This window comes from Carassius auratus, chromosome 38 (genome assembly GCF_003368295.1).
Source record: "Carassius auratus strain Wakin chromosome 38, ASM336829v1, whole genome shotgun sequence".
Taxonomy (NCBI): Eukaryota; Metazoa; Chordata; class Actinopteri; order Cypriniformes; family Cyprinidae; genus Carassius; species Carassius auratus.
This window is the reverse complement of record NC_039280.1, coordinates 10,071,625-10,094,246: the sequence shown is the minus strand read 5'-3', so window position 1 is coordinate 10,094,246 and position 22,622 is coordinate 10,071,625. Positions and strand designations below refer to the sequence as shown.

At 37.3% G+C, this 22,622-nt stretch overlaps 3 protein-coding genes across 4 annotated transcripts in view; 1 reads left to right on the top strand and 2 right to left on the bottom strand.

The window, feature by feature from the left end:
* Positions 1-409: 409 nt before the first annotated feature.
* cep68 (centrosomal protein 68) lies at positions 410-6,938 on the bottom strand. Its single transcript, XM_026223980.1, has 7 exons — positions 6,768-6,938; positions 4,962-5,344; positions 3,101-4,486; positions 2,897-3,019; positions 2,220-2,316; positions 1,589-1,717; positions 410-1,384 (listed from the first exon to the last, which is right to left on the bottom strand). Exons 2-7 carry the CDS (start codon positions 5,295-5,297, stop codon positions 1,362-1,364), a joined length of 2,094 nt encoding a protein of 697 aa, XP_026079765.1. The 5' UTR covers positions 5,298-5,344; positions 6,768-6,938; the 3' UTR covers positions 410-1,361.
* A 588-nt stretch (positions 6,939-7,526) lies between these two features.
* Positions 7,527-16,263, bottom strand: slc1a4 (solute carrier family 1 member 4). Its single transcript, XM_026223979.1, has 8 exons — positions 15,584-16,263; positions 14,063-14,105; positions 12,505-12,570; positions 10,591-10,757; positions 10,215-10,448; positions 9,787-9,981; positions 9,268-9,402; positions 7,527-9,062 (listed from the first exon to the last, which is right to left on the bottom strand). Exons 1-8 carry the CDS (start codon positions 16,096-16,098, stop codon positions 8,801-8,803), a joined length of 1,617 nt encoding a protein of 538 aa, XP_026079764.1. The 5' UTR covers positions 16,099-16,263; the 3' UTR covers positions 7,527-8,800.
* A 4,062-nt stretch (positions 16,264-20,325) lies between these two features.
* The window catches only part of sertad2b (SERTA domain containing 2b), a 33,164-nt gene continuing 30,867 nt past the window's right edge, over positions 20,326-22,622 (top strand). For both annotated transcript variants that reach the window (XM_026223972.1, XM_026223973.1), the window contains exon 1: positions 20,326-20,585. The gene's annotated coding sequence lies outside the window, so the exon portion shown is untranslated. The remainder of the gene's footprint in view (positions 20,586-22,622) is intronic.

Here is a 22,622-nt window from a genome sequence, read left to right as displayed (position 1 = left end):
TATTTCTAGTTTTAATTTTACTTTAAATTTAAAATGCTTTTTGTCTATTTTATTGGATTTAAACATTTTATTAAGCTTTCTTTAATTTCCATTTTATTTGTTAAAGTGAAGTTAGACTGATGGTACACGATGATAAAACTTTGGTCAATGTAGCCGTCAACGGGCAACCAGATGAGACACAGGGTTATATTTACAGCAGCAGTATGTTGTGGATGTATTAGCTGTAGCAATTCTCAGTACTTGCTCTGCAGCAGCAGATCTATTCCACCAAGACCAAATACATTAACATTGTAATGTACATTAACATGCCCATCCCTCCGAGAGCGGTCATGACAGAAATGGACTTAAGAAATTTTGCATTTAATAAAGTATCCATATCAAAACTTGCAGAGAAATGTAGATTTTAACCTATTAACCAAAATAAGAAACCGTCAAAAAGGAGAATGTTTATTGTAAAAAAAACAAACAAAAAAGAAACAGTTGCACATCAATCCATGATCTCTGCAGCTGAAGTTATTCAAATGCTGTCAAATTCATTCAGCTGAATTCACAAAATGCATTATGCTTCACAATTATTATTGCATTTCATTTGATGTTAACACACTGACATTGTTTTCTCCCCAAATTTTAAATCGTCACCATTTACTCACTCCAGGCTTTCTTTCTTCCAGGGAAGGTATTATTTCAAACTATGCTGATAACTAATCAACATCGGACACTATAGACTTTCAATGTGTGCTAAACCAAACAGACATTTCTCAAAATATATTTTTTTTTATTATTATTACTTTTTATATGCGGCGGAAGAATGACATGAGGGAGAGTAAATTATGAGATTTAAATGTTTGGGTGAACTGTTGCTGTAACACAATCAAAAAGATCACACTAATTATCAGTCAAAAAATACAGTATATCTTTGTGAAGCACAGGTTAATCAGAAAGGAAACTAAAGCTGCATGGATGCAAATGGAGACTGGACTGCTCTCCATTAAAACTTAATAGGGTAATAACCCTGAGATCACAATCACAATTGGCACTATGTCTGTGCACCTCTTAACACCTCTCAAACATTATTACTAAGTAGAGCCATCACAGGACATTTCTGAGTAAAAAAAAAAAAAAAAGAATATCATAAGCTGGTGTGTAAAAATACGAAGTGAACAATTCATCACATATGTTGTGACAGATAACTCAAGCTTGTGACAACAGCACATAACACCACTTCTGAATACAGTAAACGTGTTAAGAGTGTAAAACAAAGATAATGGTGACAAATGAGTCAAGTAAGAAGCGTTTCAGATCCTTGATGTGGAAACACCAAAAAGGAAGTCTCAGTCAAGACAGTGAGCCTTCCCAGAATCCTAATAATTCTCAGGAACTGCTTCTGTGGAGAAGAGTGAGAAACTATTTGATGATGCAGATTTTTTATTTTTAATAATCAAAAAGAGGCTACAGTCAAAGTGACGCATTGAAGTTACATGTGAATAGTGAACTTTATATTACAATAATTACAATTCAGTCATCCATTTCGAGAGCTATAACCATATGATGACACCAGAGGACACTAGAATAATAGTTGATCATTTACCTGATGCTTCCTCAGATCTGGGGTCAGTGAGGCAGTCCATGGCTGACAGAATAGAGGAGAAAAGATACTCTGAATGAGTTTCCAGTGTGTGAGACTGCCTCTCTATCAGCACCAGTGTGTCTTTCAGAACTGAGGGAATCAAGGAAAAAAATATTAGCAGCAGTACGAGGACAGCTAGAGACTAATGTGTTGACAAAAACAATGCTTGATGTGAATCCTGAAATGAAGTATGCTAGCTAGGCAACAGCAGGGCTCTCTAAGTTAAGCATGCATGGCCGCATTCGCCAAGCAGAGCGTTTCCTCTTTCGGTCTGATGTAACGGAGTATTGGGTTACACTGCACAACATGTCCAAAACTGAGAAGCAGTAAACTAGGAGAAGTGTATCAACTGATCAAGAAACAAAGAGTGCATTACAGTGCTTCGGAAGATAAAAAGATCTAATGTTTATTCTAATTTAACATTTAAATTTCACCACTTCATAGCTTTAGAGCCACTACTGAGTGTTCAGTAAGAAAATCCAAAGTAGACATGCCAATTCAAGGTTCAGTACAGCAGCAGAATGGTAGAGAGCTTTTTGAAAAATTATATTTTCCTTTTCCATTATAATTAGATAAAGGTAGGGAGACTCACATGGAGAGGCTGAATTCATGCAATGCAAAAGCATCTCTCCGGTCTGCAGAACATCTGCTGTGAGGGGCTTATGAGCCTGAACATCTTCCTGAAAACTCTGAAAATATCATGTGTTACAGTTATGTACTTTTTGAATGAACTTCTTTTGTAATCAAATTTGTACACTTCCTATTGTTACATTAGGGTCAATAAGATTTGTATTTGAATGTTTTTGAAAGACAAAAAAACATATCTTATGCTCACCAAAGCTGCATTATTTATCCAGTAAAACAGTAATACTGTGAAATAGTATTAGACTTAGAATTAACCGTTTACTATTTTAACGTCAAAGCTGAATTTTTGACAGTCATTACTCCTGTCTTCAGTATCACCTGATCCCTCGGAAATCATTCTAATATGATGGTTTGCTGTTCAAATTTTATTTTATTTTATTATCAATATTGAAAACAGAGCTTATTTTCGGAAACTTTTTTAGATTTTTTAAGGATACTTGGTGAATTGAAAGTTCAGAAGAACAGAATTTATTTAAATATATATATATTTGTAGCACCTGGTGACTTTTTTGATACATTTAACACATCCTTAATGAACGAACATATTACTTTCTTTCAATCATTTTAATAATAATGCTCTTACCGACCCAAAACTTCATTTAAATGGTGGTGTAATTTACAAACCTTGTAATCAGCCAAGGAGGCTTTGACGCTCTCCAAGTCAACCATGGGAGGAGAAAGAACTTCTACTTTCTCTACCACCTTGTGCAGCCACTGAATCAGCTTTTTTAGGTTCGAGCAAAATGCCTATTATAAAAAGATACAACATTTCTCATTAATTCTCAGCCATTTCAGGATTTCACGATCAGAACAGAAGCATCTACTCACTTGTATGTGCTGCATTAGTGACTCCTTGGTCTCATTTTCATTCTGGTCTGTTTGTATTGTCCTCTGAAGCTCTGACATTGACAGTCCGCTCAGTTGATCCATAACAGCTTCCACCTCCCTCAGGTTCCTCCTAGTCACGTCTTGGCTAATCATCTGGATTGTGGAACCAGGCTCCTTTGCTTTCTCTAAATGATCCTCATGTGTGAGAGGAATTTCAGAAACTGATCCCGCTTTTGCTTCAACACCCCTTTCTTCCACCAGTGGTTCCTGCTTTCCCACTTGAGCCGTTGGTGATCGGACTGAGGTGATCTCGCTCTCCAGGGATTCCCAGCTGGTGATGACTGGTTGACTCATCTGGTCACTAATGTCCCTTAGCTGCTGTGAAAGCACCTGAAGTTCTTGTAGCCTTTCTGGTAGGCGAAGAAACTCTATGTCCAACTCGTCCAGCGAATCATGACGAGGAAGGATGTGAGTTGATCTAATGAAAGTGGGTACAGGTCTGAATGTCGAGAAGATGCCAAATTTACGATAATGGCCCCCTGGCTTCCTGTCACCGTCCAGACTCTCTGACAAGCCAGCTTGGTCTAGTGAAGAGTACAGGCTACTGGACATGATGCCATCTAAGGACTTCGAATGTGACTTGTTAAGAGCACAAAACTTAGTTGACCTTTGCGCTGTTCCTGGGCTACACTGTTCCTGTCGAGTCCCTGTATAGGACAGGTCTAAACAAGACAGAGTGGAAGAGTGGTCCAACTCAATGCCCGAGTCTTGCAACAACGGATCAGTTCGCAAGAGAAGATCCACCTCTAATGAACCCAATGTACCAGCCATGGTGGGTCTCAGAGGGTACGTGTAGTCCAGGAGCTCCTGGTACTCCTTTTCAGGATCCCAACTGGGGGATTTACGGTTCGGAGAGGGTGGCATCGAGTTGGGGATGGCACAGGCCCAGTAGTTGGCCTGATAAGGTGACATGTGTTTGAACCCATGTTGACAGTTCTTACTGTAAGATCCTGGGTTAAGAAGAGAATCTCTTCCTCTGTCCATCATCTCAGCTGGTCTTGTTTCTACCTTTCTTGTGTAATGAGACTTGGACGGATAAGAAGTGCTTCTAGGAGTGGATGTCCACTTAGGCACTGAGGGTGCTGTGAGGCTCAAAGAAGCTGAGGGGGGACTGGACAGACTGCGTTTGGCAGCTGAAGTGTTAAAAATAGGATCCTCATCACATGACCACAGTCTGAGGTCTGATAAGCTCATGGAGGTATCCAGGTCTTCTCTGGATAATGGTGGGGTAGATTTATAAAATGGAGTATCTTCTGGGATACGTCTAAATGACTGTTTTGACAGACGTTTATCCTTTTCTTTAGGGGAATCTGCTTTGTAACTGATCTGAGGGAAAAAAAGACAAAACAAGGAAATGGTTAAGAGGAAATCCTGGGATACAGCCTAACCCATGACCAGGGAGCCACTGGATCCTGTAATTAAACACAGACTACCATTTCAAAAGTTTGGGATTTGGTGCTCAAAAAAACATTTCTTATAATTATCAGTGTTGAAAAGACTGTTGCTTACTAGTTTTTTTTTTTTTTTTTAGAAAACGTGATTTTTATTTCAGGATTTTTGATGACTAGGCTAGAGAATCTTTGAATTAATTTAGCATCAGACATAACCAAACTCCAGGTTCAGTTAGGGAGTCAGTTGTGACCCAGTAACAGCTCTGAATGATTAACTGACTAAACGAATCTGATTCAAAACTGGAAGGTTTTATTTGGCAACCATCTTAGATGCTAAATTCTGTACAAATTTGGAAATTCAGTAAAAAATCCTCTACAGCTCACTAAGACTTGTTTCATTAGATTCTTACCCTCTCCGAGTCTTCATGTGTAGATGAGTTCTTCAGGATGGGCACCTGCCATTGTGTTGAGATCAGTGGTTTTCTCATGATATAGAGGCTTTTGTCTGGCATATACCTGGAAACAGGTGCCATAGTGACCGTCTTTTTGCTGCCACTCCTCTCTTTGTATGAGTCCCTGGCCTCCTGGACATTTGTATGCCTTGTCCTCTCAACAGCTCTGTGACCGAGGGGTCTAGTTTGCCTGCTGTGAATCACCTCCGGGATCCTGGTCTTCCACCTCCCATGGCTCGTGTTCTCCATTTGTGAGGAGGTTTCTGATAATGCCTTGTCAACTCCGAGAGCCATTGCAACACATCCAAATTCTGTGGTTCCTCATTTGGCCTGAGTGACAGCTAAAACATAAATACACTGTGTATTAAACACCACTTGAATAAGCTCTGTGATAAGTGTGGTCTAACATGAGATGGCTTGTTTACTCAAATAGAGTTACTTTCAGATCTGCATAAGCAATCTCATTAAGGCTACATGTTCAGGCTTGCCTGAAATTCATGAATGCTACTTGTCCATCTCTAACTAAAAGAGTACTACTACTACGAACAGATTTTATCTATGAAAAATCTTAAATTAAAAGTAAAAAATAAATAAATTAGTTAAAAGCTACATGATAAATTAATTAAATGTTATGAAAAATTATTTAGTAATTAAATATAATAAAACTGTGCAGTGGCAAAATATATCTAGACTTTTTAGGATTATGTGTCAGATGAATGCTGATAAATGCAACAGCGTGCAAACAAAGCAGTTTCTTGTACTATTTCTCTGTGGAATACTAGACTGTATCTGTTTTTTGATTGGCTGATTCGACTGGTGTCCATGGCAACCGACAGAAAATGGCATGTCACTAGAGGTGATCACGTGGGGGACATTTAAATCATAGCCTGCCTGCAAACAAAGACAATCACGTGTCTTCACCACTGAACCCTCACGCAGTTCCTTTTAATTTTAATATGACACTTGCTGACAGGGTTCTCATAACTGCTGACAGTTTGCAGGGCTACATGTCTGAATTCGGTTATTTGTGGACATAAAAGTCAGCCAAGTTGTTCCGATACTGATCCTTGGGCTACAGTGACACTAGATCAATTCAAACAGTTCAAATGCTATAGAAGGTTATATAGGCTTGATAGACAGTTAAGATGGCAACCTGGTCATCAAACAAATGCCTAAAGAAGGCAGTGTCTACATTATACATTTCCTCTGATTTAACACTGGGAACACTGTTAAATCATTTCAAACATAGTACAAATCTCAATAAAATATACAATCTGTTTGTTTTGCAAGCCACAACCTGCAGTTCTCAGTGATTCTGAAATTAAACACTATATGCAAACACTGTGCAAACTATACAAATGTAGGCTGAGGAAGCAGTTCATTTAACAGTTGCGGGATTTAATAAAACAAGGAAAGCTTAAATTGAACTCAAGTGTATACGAACATAAGTACAAGAATGAACGTGCACACTGAGAATGCGTGGCCTGGGAAAGGTATTTATAGTGAATTAATTAATAACTTTCTTGTACGGAAAATGTTTTACAATTATTCTTGAGTTACATATGCATCAGCAATGAAATGACAGATGAGATGCATTTCACAGCCAGCGGCAGCACACAAAGTGATGCTAAGCTACTATGTATCATCAGCCAGGAAGAATATGAATGTGTCATACAGCAGCTTCACACTTCTGTCCACATCACTTTCACTTGGCTTTCACAGCTGAAAACCCTGCATAATTGATCATAAACTGTATTTACGTACCGGTTTGGACTAAGGAAATCCCTCGACAGCTCCACGAACTACGTTTATAGTTTAGAGATATGATGCGATAAATAAAACCCTGCTGTTGTGGAATCCAAGCGATGGAGGAAACGGTTCTTAACACGGAGGCGGGTCGAGCAGCGCGAGACTGTCGCTTCCAGCCAATGGCGTCACGAAACCGAACGAGCCAAAGTTCAGTTCTTTTACTGTCTATGGTTCAGTCACACCGAATCAAGTTTCATATTAATACGCATGCGCATAATGTGGCTTAAATTACCACTTATTTGGGGGAGACACTGGCAGAGAGCTTTATTATATTTTTTTCATGGTCATTATTCAGTCATGAAACCGCTGAAATAGCGTCTTGTCACGCCTCGTCTGTTACATTTCTCATCGCTGGTCATAAACGGCCAATAACAGTCGTTTGTGATTTTAGAATGAGGATTTAAAAATAACTTTATAGAAATTGCTGTGAATGATTTCATTTAATATATTCACTGTAAATCCTTTGAATTATATTAAAGATTGGACGTGTTGATTACAGATAACACGTTAGTCAATAAAAGTCTCCAGTGAGGGATAAAAGCGACGTGTAAGCGCCTCCTAGAGGACAATCTGTTTGTATCCTCACAGGAAACAGTTACATTATTAGTTACCAAAAATAATTATCCATCTCAAATAAAGGAGTATGCATTCAATGTAGATTTAAGAATAGATTCTCTTAACAATACAACTGCATAAAAATCGTCAAACTGCATGTAAATCAGATACTTTTAATTTAATGGTAAGCAGAGACTGACACGACGGTAACAAGATAACAGTTAAAAGAGAGTGAAAAAGTACAAGGAGTAAATGCATATAAAACACACTAATCACGTAATAATTAACAGCTTTTAGAGTTCGTATAAACCCTTTAACATCTGAATCTTTTTATTGCAACAGATTACGAAAAATAATTCTCAAAGCGGTACAAAAGGCTAAACAATTAGAATAAATTAAACTCATTCATACTTATCAAATTCGTTTTAAAATCGTTTACTTCTTAACTAATGGCCAAACTTAAAAAGCTGGGCATTGAATGTACAAAAAATAAAAATAAAACCTAGACAAAGTCAATGTTTATAATTCCATCGACCACTAAGTGTCACTAGATACCATGGATAATATTCTGGGGTCCACAACATGTATTTTTGATGTAAAGAATGGAGGTCTATAAGGAAATGTTTGAGCTCCAGTGTGTCTCTCATCATCATCAGGTTGAATATCACCTGTGACCCTGAGTTTTGTCTCAATCTCTGACCCTTGTCCCAATGTGCAAACTATCCATCATAAAGTCTATGTGATATTAGTAATTTTCAATATTATTTAGGGCAGATAGGATGGATAGTATGCACATTGGGACACAGGGTGAGCTTTATGTTCACTCATAATTTAAAGTTCACCAGATCTGACAGTACTAAAAAAACATAAAGCACAAGCTCAGAATCTGCTAGAGTATTGCACAAGCACACATGCACAGTTTTGATACAGTCCCCAATAAATCAACGGACAATACCACAATGCAACAGGATTTGCCATTAGGGACACAGATATTTACAGCAAATACTTTCTGTCTATCTTCAAATTAGTTAATGTTTCACACAGCCAGTTAAAATATAGCAAACAAACAGAGCAAGAGGTCAGTCAGTGAATGATTTTCATTACTATCCATCTCTTTCCCAGATATCTGCTCACAGAGTGGAAATGTTCCCTTTTAGACTTTGCACATAATCTGGGTCATATTCCCAAACACAAAAATGACAATATGAAATCATTTTGGCACAAGTGGATAAGATTATCATAACAGAACCTGTCCTGTCAAGTACTAAATGTAAAAGAGCAAACTGACCATTAGTGTTCCAGTCACAGATCTGAATAAACTTTATGCTTGATGTAAACTTCACACTGGTGGTAACATCATGTCTACAGTGGTTTTTAAAGGAGTGAGATAGTGAAAGAGTGAAGAAGAAAGAGAAGAGACCACAGTCAGCGCTTTACAGCACAGACTCCACACCGTCCTTGTCGAGTGTTTCATGCGAGGAACTGTCTCCTTGGTTCAGGTGTGTGACGAGAGGGGAGGTCTCCTCTTCTGCTTTGACATTAGCCACCACCTCCACCTTCACCTCCTGCAGTTCCTGCTCCTCTTGATGCTGTTCCTGTTCTCTTCGTTTCTTCATCTCTTGCTCATTGATGTGGTGGAGAATGCCAGCACCGAGTGCGTCCCCCTCCACGTTCACAACAGTAGTGGTTCGGTCTCTGATCACACATCAGACACAGTTTGTTAACCCAACAGATTATTTAAGGCCTATATATTGTATGCATGTTAATGTTATAGTTTTAATTCTGATAAGAAGCTTTAGAAGGCTCTTATGATGTTTTACATAAATATAGGCAGCAAAGATATATCAGAATTAGAAAATTTTTTTTTTTTTTTGAGAATGTGTGGGAAACACTGTCTTACACAATCCAGTCCACAGCCAACATGAGTGACAGGTCATGGGTGGGCAGACCTATGGCCTCCAGAATGATAGCGATGGTGATGATCCCTCCAGCTGGAATACCTGCTGCCCCCACACTGGAGGCAGTGGCTGTCACCCTTTGAATAAGCAAATAAGTCATTTAGCAGATGCTTTTTCCTAAGTGAATAACGATTCACTTATTACAGAAACAAATTCCCTGGAGTTAAGTGCCATGTTTCTAACAGCCAGGATGGTGATAGCTCATTTATCATCATCCAGACCTCCATCAGAGCCTCAGCTCTATAATGCTTGCTACACACTCAACAGCGTAACCTTGCACACTGGGACAGGCTCCAGAGGGAGGGTGTGTGTTGCTTGTAAATTTAAATCAAGCTTAGCATCGCTGCCTTGTTTAGATATAGAGAATGTTGCATGTACGCAATATAGATACAGGAATGTTTCAGGGTATCTATCAATACTCCTGCTGATTGAAGAAAGGCCTCATAGCGATGTACACTCACAGGATTGTGAAGATCTGTCCTGCGTTGAGCTCAACGTTGTTGAGCTGGGCAATAAACACAGCTGCAACACACTGGAAAATGGCTGCTCCGTCCATGTTGACAGTGGCTCCAATCGGTAAAATGAAGCGACTGATTCGTTTGTCGACACCGTTGTTCTCCTCCACACACTTCATCATGGTAGGCAGTGTCGCTGAGCTGCACAGGCACAGAAAACACAAAGGGTATAAGTATGTAACAGGGAATTAGATGTAATATGGTCATAGCCATTCTACATGTGGAAATTTTTTGCATATCAGCAACACTACTAATGATTTAGCATGACTATAGCGATTCCAGGAAAAAATGGAACAATGCTTTTTAGCCACATTCTGGGAGTCAAATGAACATCTTTATAGGACTATAGAAATATATGAAATATGACAAAATACCTGGAGCAGGTAGCAAAGGCAGTGGTGAAAGGTGTGATGAGGCCAGACAGGAAACTGAAGGGGTTTGCACGAGTGAACCCAAAGTAGATAAGAGGTAAGACGATGCCACCATGGATTATGTGGCCCAGAATAGAAGCAAAAATGTACTTCCCCAAACTAGTGACCAGCAGAACCACATCTTCCATCTCCACAATCTTACTGCCAACCAAGAACATGATGCCAAAAGGCACATACCTGAAGGACAAAACAACAGAATATATCATACATGATGTGCATGGTACAACTTAAGTTTTATGATATATAAAAGTTTTACATTTTTTGAGTTTTCAGAACTAAATATGATTAGATAGATAGATTGATTAGATAGATTACTTACCACATGATCCAAGACACCAGTACCATGGTGGCTTCATTGAATGCATTGAAAAAGCGAATGAGCTCTTCTCCTTCTGCACCAAGCTTTCTCAAAGCAACTCCAAAAACCATAGCAAAGAGAACAAGGCCCAGAATATTCATTCCATCTGCATCTGTTCCATAGGGAACCTGAAAACCACCAGAACATGTTTGTCTTTGGCTTACATAAGTGAATAATAAAATATTATGATATTACCATTCCCTTTTCGTGGAAGCACATAGTTGGTCAAAGGTAAACAATGCAATAGTAAACTAAATTAGAAGCTGACATTGTATTAAGCAACAAAATGTGACAAAATGTGCTCTGATAAATGCAGATTTAGCTAATTAGCCTATATTAACTATTGTTCCCACTCATATTCCTTGTCACTGAATTGGATATGATTGTGCATGGACGAGAGGCTTTTAAAAGACAAAACATGATAAAGCCTGGCTCTCAGTCTGACTTTTCCTTAGTGGTGGTGGCAATGGGGTGATGAAGATCTGATGGGACTGAGCTACCGTTCAACTGAATCCTGCTCTTGTTCTGGGCTTTATCACACATCCAGGCATGGTTCATCACTTGGCACACAGCATTGGCTGTTCTGTAAGCCCTACTTATGCAATTATGGACCTCAAGCGTTCTGAGGGATTGCCCACATATTTGCCCATGCACCAGCAGATATGAGACATTTTAGCTGTGCCAGGATGTAATGAAGACCCAATAATTTATACAAAGGTTAATCACATAGAGCAGTACATAGTGTAGTTCAGATGCATGAGGTCAGCTTTTTTTTCTAATTTTTGCATAATTACTACTGAATTTGAAAGGAAACCTTTATGGAATAGATTTAAACATTAAATTGCAAGTGGTAGGACATAATCTTTCATAATTTTCATGTTGATCTGCCTGCTTGTGGGAATGGAATTTAACTGACTGTAAATTGAGTTAACTGCTATTTTCATTTGTTCAATTTAATAATAATAATTTAATAATTGTTCGTTTATGATACACCTTGTTAGTAGCTTGTCCCTGCGATTGTTGATCAAAAATGGAAAAGATATAATAATTTTCCAGGATATTATCCATTATCAACTGTAACCTGAAAACACAATGCGTCATTTAAAATGCAGGTAAAAAAATAAACAATACTGAAAATCCTTTCACAACAATACTGTTGATTGTGCCCTAATTTTACAGAGTTATCTTAGAGTGTACAAACTTCTAGTACACTGCTTAAAGCATAATTGTTTAGAATGTTTAGTAGGCCATAACTAGTTTACTAGCTATAAAACAATTACTTAAATTCTTAGTGTTCAATAATTCAATTTATTTTAAAATACAGTCATTTATATTTTAATATTATATTATGCATTTAATTTTTTTGCAAACAAATCTAAATAAAAAAAAAATCTAGAGATTTGATGTTGTGACACAATTTTGCGTCGTGATTATGCAATGACATCACAACATAATTAAGCAACTTTTAGCAACAAATCAACCTTCCTGTAGCAACTTTCGCTGAAATAAGTTGGCAACATTGCTCAGTGGGACAGGAGCAGCAAAACCGGCTGCGTCAACCCTGGCCCTGTGCAAACAAACAGAAAGCTCATTCAAGGCTGCCAAAGGGCCAACATACTGAGTGGTTGGACATAAAACCAGCCAAGAGGCCCCAATTGGACTTGAGTTTTATTTTTTTAAGAAGCACAAAATTACTGGGTTCAAATGACATTTCAACAAGTGGCATGATGTGTGTGTTGACAATTATGTATTTGACGATGCATTCTTAACATAGGAAAAGGAAGGACCTAATGCTAAATAACACATAATTACATATATTTTAAATTATTATAAAATAATAATCAAATATTATTAGAAAATGAAGAGATTATGTACCTTCTGGTAGTTGATGGTTCCATTTGTTCCATTTCCAACAAGAATTGTCTTGTAATCAGTGACATACTGTGACAAAAGTGAAAGACAGAGAAGGCGAACATCATGAGCTACATGCAGTGCTTATCACAATGCTATTCTGACCGATTTCAATCCATTCCAGTGTGCAGCTTCATGAACTGTGATGCATTTGATTATTTGTCTGCACTGAGCCTGTTTCTAGTGCCAAAATACTCACAAAAGCAGCATTTAAAGTTTAGCTGAAAAGGACTTTGAGACTGGCGTACACAGAGACAATGACAGTGATCCCCCACAACCCTACTATTCAGAACCCCTGTTCCTCAGAAACTCCAATTATATGAGCAGGAGCACTCTGTTTAGTTTTTGTCAATCCTTACTATCTCAAAAGAAGAAATGGAATAGGTAAGAATTTGAAATTAATGGTTAAAAAATATTGTGTTGTCAAACGATTACTTGCATTCAAAATAATTGTTTTTGTTTATATATGTGTATGTGCTGTGTACATTTATTAAGTATAAATAAACACACACAAATGCATGTATACAATTAAGAAAAATATGTTACGTTTATATATTAAATATATATTTATATACATTTTATAAATATAAATATATACATGTAAATACAGGTAAATATTTTCAAAATATATGCTGTATGTGTGTAGTTATAAATGCATAATAATTATACACAGCACACACACATATATTATGTAAACAAAAACTTTTATTTTGGATAAGATTAATCGTGATTAATCGTTTGACAGCACTAGTAAAAAATATATATATATTTTTTGCGTAGTAAAAAAAATACAAGCTAGATGGCATGTTTTTATAGAAAAACTTGTTTTTACATATTAAAAATCGGCACTGTTTAATTTAAAGTGTTTGTTAAATCTGATGTTTCAGTGATAACAAAATCTAAATCATTCCCAGGCATTTCTGTATTAATCCTGCTAGTCTCTGTCTCTTCCTTTTTAAAGCCTTTCTGGCCTCCATCCAGGTAAATGTCGATGGAAATCCTACTGGATAAAGAAACATCCCATCTGCACCTAATGACCCTGTTTCTCTTTCTAAATCTACTTTGGCCTTTGCAAAAACATCTTTTTTTTTTACAAATTGATAACTGGGTGCCCGTTAGGTTTGTGTCAATGGGGTTGTCCACATGCTTCGGTCTAGGCACAGAGATATTATCTCCCACCCTGGCCACCGAACCTCCTGACCTCTCTTTGAGCAGAGCGTGCTCACTGTTGAGCAGTTGCCTGTGTGGTACAACCCACTGAACCAAGCCAGGTTGCCAGGCACCAAAGAATGGAATCAGCCTGCTATGGTAACTGCCTGGTTGCTTAGTGGTGAGAGAGGATGGGAGGTATTTATTGAGCAGGGACAAAAATGGTTACTCCATTTTGTGACTCTCTCAATAAGAGATGAAGGAGCTGTTAACATGGAGGAAATGGTCTACAAATATTCATTTTGAACATATCTGCTGCTTGTGTGAGTGTGTATGTGTTTTTGTGACACCTGGAGGAAAAAAATTAACTTACTGAGCGGAAAGCTGCAGCCACCAGGTTGGATGGAAACAGGTTTCTGAAAAGGAAAAACAAGCAAGAAAGATAAACCAGTGATGCAGACATGTGTAAAAACAAGCTCTTATCATCCCAGATGGACACCACTGATGTTTCTTTGCTAAATTCCCACCAGGTCGCAGCATGAGTGACCCACAAAGGAAGTTTTGCATATTTGTATCTGCAAATCCATATCCAAAATCATTCACTTGGGCAACAGAATGGATTATTTTAAACTAAACTGAGTTGAGTTCTTATTCGTCATATGACCTGCGTTAAAAAGAGGATTAATCTAGTAACCCTGTGAACTATGAGGCCAAAAGAAATGTATTTTCTTACAGTTACAGTTACAGATGTTCTTCAAGTGATTATTACATAATTGCATAGCAGATTTATATTGCAACAAGAAAAACTTTTTAACAGGTCTCAGGTTTTCAAGATTTTCAGGTTTCAAGACATTGTCCCACATAGATTGAACAACTAAAAAGTGTATTTTTTGTGATGTAATTTATGATTGGTAAAAAAGAAGGATGTTTGCTGGAATTTACAAAAAAAAATATTTAAAAAGAAATCCTCAAAAGTGTTTTTCTTTTATGAAAAATCTAATTTTCAAATGTATGTTGCTGATGGAAAAACTAAATGTTTTTTTGTGTGTGCAAATTTGGTGCTTGTTTGTACTCCATGATGGTCTATCAGCTCTAACCAGTTTGATCCAGGTCTTCGTCGATCACAGCCCCACCAGATGGTAGTCTGTTTTGGAGCAGCTAAAGACTATTAAGACTATTTGAAGAGTTCAGATGCAAAAGCCTCAAAGTGCCATTTGAAATGTTCTCATGAATTGGTTCTTTGAAATGACTGAACATAAACATATGAACCTTTTTTTTTACTATAAAAATTTTAATGTAAAACCCACCATCTGAAAAGTAACAGATATATAGCCTTATTTCTGTCCTATAACACAGCAACAATTGGGCCGTTATGAAATATCCTGGCTTCTAACTTGTTGTATGACATGATGTATGCCAGTATAACTAATAATTTATAATAATTAATGATTAAAATCCAACAGAACAGTTTTATAAAATGTCACACTATCTGACATGTTTAAAGCAGACTGTCTTAAATAAATTTAACAACATTTTTGTTGACAGTTATTAATTGCTTAGTAAGTTTTTAAGCTTATCAATCATATTTGCTCCGCTTTGCTGAACTCACTGTGTGGGATACAACTTTCTCTTCCCTGTCTATGCAATAATTAAATACAAATCAATTTGTAATTTAAATGCCTAAAAAAGAAAAGAAAGATGTAAAGAATGAATTGTCACATGTTCTGCTCTCACGTCTTTTGCATTCATAAGTGTTGCACTCACACAGCTAATCATCACAGACACTTGCACGCGCGGTTTAAGCGCTGCTATATAGCTAGTGGACTGCTGCATTTCTCACATTGAAAGACAGGCTATTGTTATTATTGTTTTAATTTCCATTACCAAATAATACCTTGCAAGGTCTAAAAACGAATCCGCTGTCTCTTTGTTGGCGCTCACGCCTTCCAGCCCCAAGTTGTTGGTGTTCAGCGCTCCCGCTCCCACGCCGGGTTTGATGATGAAGGCGAGGGCTACCCCGATGGATGAAGCGATCAGAGTGGTCACCAGAAAGTAAGAGACGGCGATCCCTCCGAGCTTCCCCAGCGAGCGCGTGTCCAGACTCGCAGCGCCAGAGATCAGACTGCAAACCACTAAAGGAAGGATGATCATCTTGAGCATCCTCAGCAGCATCTCTCCGGGGAAGGCGAAGTAAGTCATCTGCGCTCGGGTTAGGTTCATGTTCCGGACCATCATCCCGAACCCGACGCCCACCAGAACCCCGGACACCGTTAATATCACTAGGAGGTTTCTTTTGAGGAAGACCATTAACCGGTTTTTAAAGCTGTTCTTTTCTGATTTTATCGATACCGCTGGTAACGGGCTTTTGTGCCCGGCGTGTCCATTGATTTCGCTCTTCTTCTCCTCCATGTTTTTCTCTACACGCTCAGTCTTTCCACACGTTTAAAAGCAGTAGGCTGCCGGGCTTTTCTCATCAGCCGCGTGCGCGCTTGGAATAGAGCGGACTGGAGAGCGCTTGTAAAAACCAGCCGGCACTTACAGACATGTGCTGCATCTACCAATGACGAGGGGTCTTTTAAAGATGAGGATCCAGGACATGCGCACTCCTGGACCAAGATGAAATGATGCAACAAGGCAAAGGGTTGCTGATATCCATGCATATTATTATTATTATTGGGTGATTTTTTTTTATATGTTCCTATTTTGTGTGTTAGTAAATGTAAAAAAAATCTATCTATCTATCTATCTATCTATCTAGCTGTCTAGCTGTCTATGCATGCTTTATAAACAATGGCAAGCCTATACACACTGCACACACACACACACACATTGCACAGCATAAATGAGTACACCCCCTCTGAATAAATGTAAAAGATGTATTTTCTATGATCACTTATATAATTGATGGAAAGTAGGCAAAATTTAAACATTTAATAAAAACAACAAAATATATGCCAATATTTTCTGTAAGATAAGTAAATTAGGCAATTTTGTTTAAATGAAGGATGGCAAAAATGAGTACACCCATAGGTTTAATTGAGAAAATGTATAATATTCTAGTCCTTAGTATGTCCTCCAGAACTTAAAGTATACTGCTCTGACCCTTCTTGGCACTGAGTGTTCAAGTTCATGACAAATTTCTCATATCTGTCCACTCCTGGAGGACGAGCTCCTTAAATGCTCAGGTCTATAATGGGGAGTTTTGCTCAGCTCGTCTCTACAGAATCCCCCACAGCTGCTCAAAAGCATTAAGATTAAGTGAAATACATGTCCACTGAAAGATTTTCACCTTTGTAGAATGAATATATTTGTTGTCATGCTTAAAAATGCCCTAATGCAGGGAATTAGGGGAGGGTGGCATCTTCTATTTCAAGTTTTCACACAGTAATGTGTGAATTCATGCCAGCATTGATAAAGCACAAACTCCCTCACACCTTCAGCACTCATTCATATAAGAGCTTTACTTCAAATGAATGTCGCTGTGGGTACCAAGCACTTCTCCCTGCATACTGCTGCTCTATAGCAACACCAGAACATCTTGGATGCTTTTGGATCAGAAATGATTGAGTTGGTCTCTTGAGACCAGAGTTGGGATTCCCAGAAGTCTCTTTTTTGTAAATATGGGCCTTGGAAGAGGTTAAATGAGTTTATTTGGCTTTGCTACAGTAGGTAATTCTAGTTGCGCCAACAACCATGCATGTCACTTCTGCAGGCTGCATTATACTCTGTGAGATAAAGTGTTGCATTTTTCATAGCTTTTGTCGGCTCTGAGACACTTGAGCATGTTATTTCTCCTGCCTTTTTTTGTAGCACAAATTCACTCATCACTAAATTAAAACAAAGTGTAGACCTGAGTGCTTCAGGAACCTTATCAAAAGTCCATTGTTTTTGAATGTTGGTGCTACTTCTGCACTATTTACACACTTAAAACAATAATTTGGTAATCGTTTTGTACCATTGTCCTCTTTTATGCTAAAAAATAAGTCACCTGACAGTTCTCTCCCAAGTGCTTCCAATGCTGCCAGCATTAAATCTGAGTATGATTAATTGGGATGTATAACACTTTTAATCGTCAGGAAATTAATTTTCTTTAAAAGTTTTGGTTCAATATACTTAGCTGTTGATCAAAAATAACTTTCAGGAGAGTGTACACATTTTTACAACACAACAATTTATCACTTTGATAAGAAAATCTTATTTTGCTGAATAATTTTGGCATTGTTCTTTGGTTATTGATCAAGCAGGCTTGTTGTAACATTATTTAGCCAAAGAACCCTAACATGTTTCATGAGTAAAAAGTAATTTCTGAATGTACTTGTATATAATAGGTTTAATATATATAATATATAATATATAAATTATTGTACTAAAGAGAAAAATAAAGTATATGTCCATTATATTATATTGTTTTATAATATTGTTTGTATTTTTATATATCTATTGTCATTTGTAATAATATATTAATAAAATATTATTAAATATTATTAAATATTATTAAAATATTACTTTTATTATTCACATATATTCATGAAGGACACAAAATTATTATTTTTATTGAATGATCCAATTATTATTGCTGTATGTTATTGTTGTTTGTCATTTTAAAAGCAATTTTGTATTTTTATCATTACCATAATTAACATTTGCAGTTTTTCAGCATTTGCCACATTTTTTTCTGAGGATTATCCTTTTCTTCCATTTCTGCGCTCTGGAATTTAATGCAATATTCAAATGATATAACCCATAATTTTAGCATTTCACCTATACATTTTGCCCCAATTTAAATAACTCTAAGAAATGAAAATCTCAGTTCTTTTTATCTGTCTGTTGCTGCTTTCCCCTGAACCTCAACTATACTGTTCCAAGAATACAATTTCACAGCTGCCAAACCGTTACTATTATACATTGAAGCCCACTGTGAGAAAGCTTGGACAAAATGTGAATATAATTCATATTTAAGGCCCCAGATAGTTACAAAAATTATTTCTACACTGAAAAGAACTTTATGAATGAGCTTGCATTAAAGGTATGGTATTGTTAAAATCATTGTAAAAGTAATACAATGAGATAGAGGGCAAACAAATGTCTGACCTTATGTCAAATCTAACCACATCCTGCAGCTGTTGTCTTGCTTAAGAAAGATGAGCTCTCTCCATATAACTCCCTCCTAATATAGTCACAAATCTGATATCTGTGCCAGATTTACATTAAATGTATTTGATGGTTTACTTTGTAGAACAACTGGTTAAATTTTGACTTCCATTCCAAAATATGGCATCTATAAACGTTATTATGGGATGTTTAAAGTAAACATGCTTCTAAACATATATTTTGTTTACTCATTAGTACAGTAATCTGTGCATTATAAGCAACATCTAGAGTCTGCTGTGCTTTTTTTTGTTGTCTAACGTGTTTTAAACCAGAAGTGAACAGACAGGCAACTTTAATCGAGACAGAGAGAAGCAGAATTGAACTGCCTAAAACTGCAATAATATTCTCCAACCACCAGATGGCATTATTTCCTCTTGTAAAGTTCTTTCTCTGTTTGAGTAAAATACTGGGTGTGATTGTCCTCAGGCACTACTTACCATTGCTTATTCGACATGTAAGCACAACATCTTGTAATATTATGTCCATGCACTGCAAAAATACATGTTATTTTTGTTCTTCTTCTTGTAAAAGTACTGTTAATAATAAATGAGGATTTGCTTCATTATGGTGATTTATGAAGTCCCTTTTCTCAATGAGAATTATGACAACATTACACTTACATTATACACTTTATGCTGTCATAAATATTGTTATTTCTAAGAGACCTACAATATAATAGGGAGGTTATGGTAAGCAGATAATGACCAGTCTGTCATGACAGCAAGCTTTACCCTGAACACCTGAAATCCAATGTCAGACTCCAAGATTAATGAATGTTTGCACTTATTCCCTCAGACCACGCACCATCGGCTGTGTCACACACACACACACACACACACACACACACACACACACACACATACAATGTATGTAGACTTTCTTGGCCCTTTGTCCCATTTAGTAAAAATCAGTATTATCTTTGCTGGTGAATTCACCGACGATCAAGCATGTGAGAGAAAACATCTTTGCCACTTTCCCTGCTTTTTAGTTAATGTCTATTTTCCGCAGTGGCAGGCTTTTTTGAACACTCAATTTCCTGTTATGCAGTAGAGATTGAACTTGTAAGAAAAAAGATTGAGCCAAGCTGTCGGTGGGCATCTTGCCAGAGCATGCTGCCTTTTCTCAGTTCCGCCACTTGATGAACTCAAACCTGGCAATCTGAAACTTACCACCGACACTTCAAGTAGATATTACAGTGACCCATTGCAAACTATATAAGCATTCTATATTTTAAATATACATTTTAAATTGTAGATATGTTTCTCGTGTATAATTTGTCAGAGTGAAATGGTTTTTAGGCTGATTTTTCATCGTGTTGTAAACACCACATTACTAGTCTGTTAGGTTCTTTAAATAACATGACGAACAGCAGCCTGTTCTGCATTTTGGTTGGCTGATTCTACCAAAGGGGGCGGGGCGCCAGAACTGGGACTCCGCCTCGTCTCACAGAACAACCTATCATTCGAATCCAATGTCTTGCAACTGCGACTACGAGGAGAGTCACCGAAGGCAACCTGCCTCCTACTTTTAGGGACACTTTGAAGTCTGACTCTCATATGTGCATCTGTTTACTCTTTTCTCAGGCTGATGAGGCACGGGGCGCTCATGTGAATGTGAGAGTGCCATGTGAATTCATGTCGACTAGCAAGGCATGCAGAATGCACTGATGCAATGTAAACGCATTCGAGAATAAATCCGCTGAGATTTTCACTCATTTAACCGGATCGTGCAAGTCCTTCAGAAGGGTGAGTGGACGTTCCTACTGAACTTTCAGACAAAAAGTCCAGTGTTTTGACAGGTCAGTCTTGTGGGTTGCTCCTGCAAGCTTGTAATGACCCCAGCAGTAACCTGTTTGCATACAGTACGTATGTTAACAAACTTGGCATATCTGTAAACACAGCCTGCTAGTAGAAGCCCACCACTGGCGTCTTCTGGATGCAAAATAGTTAATGTTTCAAACGAGGAAGGCCACACGAGATACTTATGATTGCTGCGTGTTGATGTTTTTCTGTAATCGACCCGAGTAAGCAAGACATTCTTTTGTGATTTGGTTTTATTATGTAACTGTTTTCTGAGGCCATTGACTTGACAGTGATCTCCCCCGTACAGATTTATTTTTATTTTTGCACAGTAGCCATGCTAGATTATCACTAAACGTCTGAAGAGTTTTCTTTGTTTTTGTCTCTTTGTTTATCAGTGTTTTCATAGTTTTTCTGATAAAAAGGCTTCAATATACAAATATGTTTTAGAAGGGTTTTCAAACAACATTTCAGGCACCTGAAAATGAAGGTTCATTACTGAAATTTTAGCAAAATGTTAAATTTAAACTAAGCAGGTTTCTGATGGTCAGTGCAGTCAGTGAATTCACTTGACCAGCTTGAACATGAGTGAAATCTGTGCCGAAGAAAAATTTGATTGCGTAAAATGCACCTCAATCAATTATGACCAGAAAGTAATTTAATGAAAAGTCTTTTTAAATTATGATGAAATGGAAGCATTAATTTTAAAGAAAATGTAGGGCAAGGACTTGGTTCAGTTCGCTGGTTGTTGATTGGATCTTGATATGTGGACTGGATTTAATGATTGGAGAAGTCCTGCATAGTTCACCCAGAGAAAATTATGTTGTTTCACAAGAAGAATGAAAAATAACATGCATGAATTAATCACTTACAGTAATATTAATATGCATTAAGAAAATAATTTTATTGCACACCAACTTTAAAAAGTTGACCCTCTTGAAAATAATTATTACACTGCTAAAATATATATATTTTTTTTCATGCATGAACCTTGAACTGCAGTAGTCTGAAATAACTGAATTGTATATTTCTCAAAAAAAAAAAAAAAAAAAATCTAGCTAGATAATAGTAGAGGATGCATGGGTCAAAGGGGACGTCCCGATAAGGTAGCCCAACTGGTTTGTGTTTCCCGCCTATCTGAAATCAAGTGGTTAAGGCAAGAGTTTGGCAATGGCGGATTAGCGACACATCTAATTTAGTTGATAATCCAGATTAGGGTGTGCTGTGTACAGTGTACAGAGAGCTCAGAGTTCAGACTCGTCACCTCATTAGAGGTCATTGTTGACCAATTAATACACTCTCCAGCCAGCCTGATACATTTTAATAATATTGATGTTGTCAAAATTGAAAGTTTAATTTTTACACAGTATTTTACTCTAAAGAGATATGACTTAATAATACATTTTGTTGCTTGCTTTTTCCTATAAATGGCAAGCTTTTAAACTTTAAAAGGATGCAAAAGTGACTTTGGTTGTTGAATACAGTTGTCACTCCCATAAATAACCAAACCTTGTGTTTACAGAGTGGGATTAAGCACTCAGAAGAGAAATTACAACTGTATTTAGCTGCAGTGTGTAGCCTGCATGGATAATGACAGTGTCTTGCATGGATATGACATTTACCAGCTAGGAGCAAGTCTTAATTCTGTAGTCTGTTTTGTACTCTTGTAACATGTGCTTAGCCCCAGCCTCTGTCTTTAGTAGACTTCTCATGGAAGGCTTAAATCTATAATATAGCCATAGTTATATTTTCTGACATTCTATAATGTGCTATAAATTATGAGTCCAGTGTTACTGAATTGCTCAAATGCATTTGCTTTGAATTCTGTGTAAATGAACTGCCAGTGCCTGGGGCAGTGACCTGCTTTTGATTATAATGTGCAGGAAGCACATTCACTGTATTGAACTCTGAAGCGTCAAGCACGCTGACGACCTGGGGATTTTGAATGCTAAACCTCTAGAGAGATGTGTCAAAACTCCCCTT